Source organism: Aphanomyces astaci (assembly GCF_000520075.1).
Source record: "Aphanomyces astaci strain APO3 unplaced genomic scaffold supercont1.3, whole genome shotgun sequence".
NCBI classification, from domain to species: Eukaryota; Oomycota; class Saprolegniomycetes; order Saprolegniales; family Verrucalvaceae; genus Aphanomyces; species Aphanomyces astaci.
This window is the reverse complement of record NW_009798266.1, coordinates 1,498,526-1,507,076: the sequence shown is the minus strand read 5'-3', so window position 1 is coordinate 1,507,076 and position 8,551 is coordinate 1,498,526. Positions and strand designations below refer to the sequence as shown.

The window sequence follows — 8,551 nt, the reverse complement described above, 5'->3', positions numbered from 1 at the left end:
GGATCTACGAGCGGCCGAGAGCGCCAAGGAGTGGCGTTGGGGCGGGGGCTATTGGGGGGGTGGAGGTGGCGGTGGTTATTGGGGAGGCGGGGGACACCACCATCATCACCATCACCATCGTTACGAGGCTGCTGGGGATGACACCATTGCTAACTAGAAAGCGACAAGATCTAACCCAATCAATTACTGGAGCTACTTGGTACTCCTTCATTGATAGTACTTGCTACTTTTTCCTCGTGTCGTGTCAAAAAAAATTCGTATAAACCTACTTTGTAGAATTTACGAAGTCCGCTTCCTTCAAGCGCGCACTGCCACGTATATACCCCGAAATAACCCTAAATACTACATATACCTTCTAGTTTGACTTTCCGTTCGTTAAACGCTCTTGCTGTTGTTGTTGCTGTAACGCGCACTCGCTGTCGACTGCCACGACTGTTGCATTGATTCGTAACATGTCTTGAAATAGTACATTCGTGACATTCGTGGCGCCATAAAAGAAAAGTAGATACTGTCGTGTAGACGAGATGCTGTCCATTGCGACCCAACTGCTGGGCACCCCACCCCCTGCACCACACCCGCAGAATCCATCGACGTCCTCGAGACACTAGTCGCTAGGTCGGGGTCCAAGTCCATCACGTGATATGAATCAAGTGACTCGCCAGTTGATGATGGGTGGGTTGGTATCAAGTGAAAGGTCATTCTTGGATTTGCACGCGACCACCATGAAGACGACAACTGTATTGCTGGTATCGATGGTAGCGGACGCGGAAATTTATTCATATTGCGAAATTGTCTAAATTTGATCCATGTTCGTGGGAGAGTCTGTGCAATTTTTCGCACGGACACGAACACCGATTGATTTGCGAAATCTCCCGATTAATGCCTTCTACACTGTGTTTGTCAACGATTTCTACGTCTACTGTATGAAAACTGTATGAAAACTGTACGAAACAACGATGACTTCACACTTATCGCATCTATCCTTTCACATTGTGCAGAATCCAGCTCAGACGTCTCCTTATTTGATTGTTGTGTTGGCTGCTTGCTCCATTCCATTCGAACGTGAACTATAGATTAATAAATGGATGGCTGTTATTTACTTCTTTTGGTGATTGATCTTTGTGAGGGCAAGCAGCGCCAAGACTCTGAAAAACACGATGAACGCCACGACCACCAGCGAGTTACCGACCGCGTCGTCGTACTTCATTTCGAACACGAGCTCGATAAAATCTTTCATGGTGGCGTGGGGTTTGCCCAGTTGTTTCAAGATGAACGGGGGAAAGTCGTGGATGGCGCCGCAGCCCATGCCCTGGCCGTCGTCACATTTGGCCAACACCGACGCGGTCATGGCCGCCAAACTGTACTTTTGGGGCGTGATGTGGTACAGCCACCGGTAGCCGGCGGGAATCGAGCTGGCGGGGGGATTGAAGCCCATGAAGAGGAAAAAAATCGAGTTGATGAGGATACCCAGGAGCGTGGCGACTTCGACCCGCGGCGCGGCGTACGCTGTGAGCTGCCCCATGTACACGTTCAGCAGCACCATCAAGCTCAGATTGAGCCCGTAGAAGACGGCATCCCCGAACGTGCCTTCGAACCCCACAAATGGGTAAAAGATGGCTGTGAACACGAACGAGCTCAAAAATACATAGGGCAGCTCTACCACCGTGGCCCCGACAAAGTACTACACGGCGCTGTACGTTTGGGCCGCGCGTTCGCGGTAGAACGACTCGCGCTCTTCGGTGGCCAGAGGGAGCACGCTGTTGAACGAGACCAGGCTCAGGAACACGGCGGTGATGAAGATCATGCCCGCGCCGCCGTTGGCGCCGGCAAATGTGTTGAAGTTGATCTTGCAAAACACACTGCCAAACAACACTGCGAGGACGATCGAAATCATGAGCCGCGTCCAATTGTATGACGCCGTGCGCCAATACATGCGCAAAAAGCGCTGAATACGAAGCCGGCATTGCGTGGCGGACGGCGCCGCGCGTTTCTTGGCGTATTTGAGCTCGGCTAATTCGCTGGACGGGAACGCGACCTTGGCCACCCTGGTGGTGAGGGTTTGAAATTCTGGACTTGCTTGGAATATCTTTACAAAGTCCATGTCGGGCGTGGCGTCGTGGGACTTGACTTCCATCCCCGCCCCGATACACTCGAGCATCCACGTGGCCGGATTCACACCAGCGACAAGCGGCGACAATGCCGGCTGTACGCGAGAGAAATACTCGATCAAGTTGGTTGCTTTCGACCCCAAATCGCCAAAAAACACGGTTTGGCCGCCTCGTTGGAGCAGCAGCAAGCTGTCAAACATGTCAAACACTTCGGCGGACGGCTGGTGGATCGTACACACGACCGTTCGCCCCGTGGACGCGATCTTTCGGATACCAGTCATGACGATCTTGGCCGACCGAGCGTCTAACCCACTGGTCGGTTCGTCCAGAAAGAGCACACTCGGGGCCGCCGCCAGCTCGACGCCAATCGTGAGCCTTTTCATCTGCTCCACGGAACTTCCCCGGATGATGGAGTCGCCGAGGTGGGTCAATTCGAGCATAGCTAAACAGTCCTCGACAAAGGCGAGCTTGGAGGTTTCGGAGACGTCTCTGGGTTGACGGAGGAGCGCGCTGAACGTCAGTGCTTCTCGGAATGTGGCGCTCTCGCTGTGGATGTCCATTTGCTCGCAGTACCCCGTGCACTGCTGCATGGCCAAATCCGTCGCGGGGTACCCGTTGAGCAATATGTCGCCGGTGGTCGTGCCTTCAGTCTTTCGCCCGGCGATCACGTCCATCAGAGTAGTCTTCCCTGCGCCAGTCGAACCCATGAGCGCCGTGATCGTACCCGGCAGCGCATACCCCGTCACGTTGGTCAGCAAGTGCAGATCCGACTCGCCCTTCTTGGGGTTGGGGACGACGTAGCCCAAGTTTTGGAATGCCACAGTCACTGGCACTACCACTTCCACGGCAGCCGACAAATCCTTGGAAATCGAATCGGTGGTGTGTGGCGTCGGTGGCGTGCTCACATAACCGTCGACAGTGTCCGTTTCGAGGGCGGCAGGCGCATGGACATGTTCGTGGGCATGGTATCGTTTGGCCTCGAGCACGACACAGCTCAGGAACGTTAAGAGGACGTAGCACGTCAACATGAACGCCATGGCGTAGCTAATCCAGTTGGTGTCGGTGGGAAAGTCGAAAAGACGCAGCTGGAAGTCGCCCATGGTTTGGTTGAGCGCAAGTATGTAGTTGAAGCCGTCAAACGTGTCATTCTGAAACACCGGGGCCGTGTACTGGTTGATGGCCAGCGCCCGCATGACCCACGCCACGGGGTTGATCCAGAACAGCCAGATAAAGTACACGGGGATGTCCTTTTCGACAATGACGAACCCGCCAAACAAGATGAACACAACCACGGACATCATGGCCAGCGGCTTTGCCACGTGCAAGTCGGGCGAGGCGCTGCCAACGAAGAAGAACCACGCAGAAAATGCAAAGCTCACAAGGAACAGCATGCACATGTACGTCACATACGCCGTCGCGTCCATCACAAATCCAGACACCCAGTACATGATGTTGCCAAACACGAGCGTCTCCAAGGTGGCGAAGGGGATCTGCGACACCGAGTACGCCACCACAAAGCTGAGCGTGCTGAAAAAGTTGGCGTCGCGCTGCTTGTAAAATATGTGGCGGTTGTCCAAGATCGCAGGTAGGTTGGGAATTTGCGATACGATGAAGAACTGGAGCGACTGAAACGTGACCCCGATGACCACCTGGGGCAGCTGCGGGTCCACCTGGTAAAAGCTGCTTCCGTACAACAACCCCATGGTCAACGTCATCATGACACGGGAAATGATGAACACTCGGTTCCGCAGCACCACGGTGAGTTGCCGCTTGATGAGATGGGTCACACTCTTGCCAAACGAATTGTGAAACGCGGGGGTTTGCTGCATGTAGCTCGACGTGTCCGCCAGCAGTTGCGGACTGGCGGGGCCCTTCGCGCAGTCAACCATGGCTTGATGCATGGCAGACTGTTGGAACAAGGATGCGAATTCACTGGGCAAGCAGGGAACAGTGGCGCCATCTCCAACTGCCAAGTATTGGTCTTGTTGCGTGGTGCCCAAGTCGAGCAGGAAGTCGGCTACGTCGCGGTAGGGTGGACACGTGAACCCCATCGCTTCAAAGTACCCCACTGCATCCAATCCACGGCCGTGGTACATGATATAACCTTGGTTGAACAGAATCACGTCGTCGAACAGGTCAAACACTTCAGGCGCTGGCTGGAGCAAGGCTACGACAATCGTCTTCTTCAAATGGCGAGCCGCGCTTTGCTGGGCTTTGATGATGTCAAACGTCGCAGCCGAGTCGAGCCCGGTGCTGATTTCATCGAGCAGGGACACGGGTTTCATGCCAAACTCCATTTCGCCCACGGTCACGCGCTTCCTCTCGCCCCCAGACACCCCCCCCGAAGCATCACGTTGCCCACGACCGTGTCTTTGCAGTTGGTCAAACCCAATTGTTGCACCACCACGTCCGGGTACACCGCGTAGAGCGCTTGAAGCACGCGGACAGCGTCGGCGTTTTCGTCAGATGTGCCATGCACAAGGGCGTCCAGCACATGACGTGGCACGACGGCGCCGCCGTGGCATTGATGGGCAAAGGCCAGCGTTTCGTGCACACTCAGAGTGTGGTAGTGGTGGTCACGTTGGCCCGTGTACGCGATAAACTGCGGCAGGCGATGCTGCAATTCAGCCTTGGTGAGGCCGTTGTAGGTGATGGTGCCTTGGACCGTAGACGATTTTGTGACGGGAAATATGCCTGCCAACGCTTGCATGAACGATGACTTGCCCGAACCAGGCTGGCCCAGCACCAGGGTCATGGTGCTAGGTTTGAGCACTCCTGTGACCGGGTGCACAATATCCTTGGTCACGCTGTGTTTTCGGTTGCAGAGACCCACGAACGACTTCTTGGCATGGTTCCAAAGTGTCGGCAGATCGTGTTTGCCTTGCTTGGACGCCAGCACGAGCTCGGCGGAGATGGACAAGTCGTGGAAGCGAATTTCAAGTTGTGGCAGCTCGTGGCCCAATGCAGCCTCGACCGTGCGGGACGTGGTAGCGTGGAACGTGTCCGAGCCATTGGCCAGGAATCCACTGGCTGAGATCATGGTTTAGTGTCGCTGCACAAGAGCAAATCGAATTATAACGGTGTTTGAAATCGGTGTCCCTACACGTCCCTTCAAAAACGTGGCGAATCATGGGATCAGTCGAGTCATTGCGACGGACGATGATTGGTAGCGGATCTTCGGTCGATTCCTTTATACATAAATGTATCGGTCCGATGCAAAATTCAAGCAACACGTACAATACTACGGATAGTCCCCGTTACGTTACTAGTACTCAGGAGTAGCACACACTTGTTGAGAGTTGTTGGGGCATCACTGTTCTCGAGCGGTAGTAGTATTGCAGTGATAAAGATCTGTGCGATTGACGTACAGTACGAGCTTAACGAGATGATTCATGTGCATCACCTTAACAGTAAAAGTAGGCCTGGACAGCACGATATACAGTAGTACTAGTATTACAGTGTACTAGACGTACACCTTTTTTCAGGACGTCACCATACTTTTTCGCGAAATAAACAAACAATTCGTGGCGGTTCCAATTCGTTCGTTGTATATTCGTTATATTTCGCCTGCAACCAAGAAGATTGCAGTATATTTCAAGCGATGTTCCTTATGTGTCACTGTGTATGAGCTCAATTCAGCGAGTGGCTCAATATATTTCGGGGTGGAATCCATATATTTCAATAAAAAATGTAAATCAATCTGACTTTCGACGTAAAATGCAATTGTTGGTCGATCAGGCTCCAACTTCCATGTCTTTCATGTTCTCCGCGGCCGTAGAAGTATTCGAGCGGCAACATGTAACGCTGCAGGCGATTCACGTCGACATCTATAATGTAAAAGTTACATTGATTGTCATCGACGAAAATAACCGATAAAAGGTGTACTAGTAATAGTTTTTAATGCATTACCTCCTCTTGGATGTCATGCGTAATCTGAAATGCTCGACGAAACTGCTAAAGCACGTCACTCCGTTGCCGCATGGAAATCTGCAGGCAAATAACACGAGCAATTGAACGAATTGAAACAACGATTCATCGTCTGACTGCAAGTACAGTGTATACAGACAGTACTGCCGTGCTGCAGAGCAGAATTGTGGTCGCTTCGATGGATTCATGGCGAAAGTCAAAGCCTCCATGCCAACATTCCTGCTTCGTGGGAGTACTACTATAGTAGGAATGACCGACCACTCAACGGAGTGGTAATACAATTACTGTCATGAATATTATCACTACCAATCAGTGATGTTTACGCCAAGCTCGAGGAATCTGATTGGATATATGCACTACCTTACTGGTACTAGCTTCCGAAATACTACTGTACAGTATCTCGTTTTTAGGGTGACTGGCATATTTCTATTGATGAAAGCTAAATTTTATGCAAATAATTTAGCAATTTCAACGATATCACGAGAAAGCCAATATACCAAGCTTTCGATTGGTACAAATTTCATTGAAATCCATCAAAATTGACAAAGTTTGTGAAGGCAAAGTTGAAACGAAACAGAATTTCGGAACGGTAGTATTTCCTTGTCAAAAATTCGTATTCGATATTTCTTTTGTTGAATTTCCACGTGAGAGGTACAAACATTATCAATCGCAATTTTCACAAGGATTTCACAGTCAATATTTGCAAAATCACCCTACTGTATCGCACTTTCAAACGATGAATTACTGTAACCACGAAGGAGCAAGCGTATGCGGATAGTACGATCGTATGTTGCGCAGGGTATCACGGCAAGTGTTCCTTTACATAATGGTTGTGATTGATTTTATATAACGTTACTAGTAGTTGGATAATACGATTACCGGTAGTAGAATATAGGAGGCTGTTAATGTGGATCCTTCATCCTTTGAAAGTGCGACGCAGTACTGTAGCGGGTTTTTCTGGCAAGAATGTCGACCACGCTGTTGGATATTTATGACGCGCCGAAGTTGACTTAATGACAAGAGGTGCGTGAGTGGTATGTATGTTGTATGCATCCCAACAATCCATATGTTTAACCTTGGTACTACACTAGTACTACGTAGTTGGTAGTGCAATCACAGTCTGACGTTAAAGATTGGATTGACTTTACCGTACTTTACTGTTAGGTGAAAGACCATTCATTTTCCAATTTCCATCATGAAGTACGCACTCCTCGCATTCACCGTGGCCGCCGCTGCCTTGGCTCAAGACCACATTGTCCCAGCCGAAGTCGTTTGGGGCGATGAGGCCCCTGACGACGGTTTCGAAATCCTCGGGGGCCAGGAAGCCCAATTCGGCAAGCACCGTTATGTGGCTGGGCTCAAGAAGTCACGCGATGCTAATACCACGTGCGGCGGCAGTTTGATCGCCCCCAATGTCGTTTTGACAGCGGCGCATTGTTTGACTGGTAAACTACGTGTCGTGGTCGTGGGCACGCACTATTTAACCGGTTTTGCCGACGGAGAACTGGCCAATATCATCCAGGAAATCAAACACCGCAAACCCACCGACGTGGGCATCGCAATCTTGGACCGCAACATCACGACCATCCAACCTGTGGCGGTGTCGTTTGAATTCGTTCCGGCGGGCGTGCTCACTTGGGTGCGCGGCTGGGGACTCGTCACGAATCGTGGCTTCCAACCGCAAGTGCTCAAGGAGGTCAACGTCACGACCTGGAGCAACACCGCGGCCTCGGCTGCGTTGTCCTTTCCATTGGCCGATACGACACTGAGTGCTGGAGGCGTGGAAGGAGAAGACGCGTGTACCGGCGACTCGGGGGGACCGTTGACCATCGAAGAAAACGGTACCGCGCGCTTGGTGGGGGTGTCCAGCTGGGGCTTTAGCTGTGGTGTACACGGCGAACCAGGTATCTATGAACGCGCCAGCGCTATTCGTAACTTCATTGAACCGTACTTGCCGAAATAAGTCAAACATGCGCATGCCATAATGAAAGCGACATCGCCAACATCCAACCCACTTAGTTGAGCATACAACCGACTTGGTTATGGAACGCCAAACTCGCTCGTGTAGTACGTAATGTGTTTTAGTTAACTTGATAAATACTCGGGAGTACTGTAACCATTATGGAGCAGCACCTGAATAGCGCGGTATGATTCGCGATATTGAAGCACGCAAAGCCATTCTGTCAGTGGAAGATATGTACGTTTGTATGCTCGTTGCAATCTCTTGCATCATTGACAAACTATATTAACATGGAGAACATGTTCTAACATTAGTGGCACTGAAGATCTCTTCACGAAACGTTTGCTGGGATTAATATTATTGTTGTGTTTATTCTAAACTGGAGCGACATGGAGAATACTACCTCTGTCCAATAATAAGTGTTCGTATTTCGAAAAGTCCAGTTTTTTCTCCAGCCAATCTGAATTAGGATAAAGTAAAGCTATCCGAAGAACAAGGAAAGTGTGGGCTATCCGAATAGCATAATATGAGCATCTTAAACTTAAATCAAAACCTC

At 50.9% G+C, this 8,551-nt stretch overlaps 3 protein-coding genes across 3 annotated transcripts; 1 reads left to right on the top strand and 2 right to left on the bottom strand.

Annotated features, from left to right (window-relative positions):
- Positions 1-1,096: 1,096 nt before the first annotated feature.
- H257_02102 (hypothetical protein) lies at positions 1,097-4,393 on the bottom strand (the record flags this gene model as incomplete). Its single annotated transcript, XM_009825601.1, has 2 exons — positions 1,097-1,634; positions 1,686-4,393. The coding sequence occupies 2 exons, from the start codon at positions 4,391-4,393 to the stop codon at positions 1,097-1,099; spliced, it is 3,246 nt and encodes a 1,081-aa protein (XP_009823903.1).
- A 23-nt stretch (positions 4,394-4,416) lies between these two features.
- On the bottom strand, positions 4,417-5,148 carry H257_02101 (pleiotropic drug resistance protein 3; the record flags this gene model as incomplete). Its single annotated transcript, XM_009825600.1, has 1 exon — positions 4,417-5,148. One exon carries the CDS (start codon positions 5,146-5,148, stop codon positions 4,417-4,419), a length of 732 nt encoding a protein of 243 aa, XP_009823902.1.
- Positions 5,149-7,229: 2,081 nt separating this feature from the next.
- Positions 7,230-8,142, top strand: H257_02100 (hypothetical protein; the record flags this gene model as incomplete). Its single annotated transcript, XM_009825599.1, has 1 exon — positions 7,230-8,142. A coding segment is annotated over one exon (769 nt), but the record flags the coding sequence as incomplete, so codon positions are not given.
- Between the last annotated feature and the right edge of the window lie 409 nt (positions 8,143-8,551).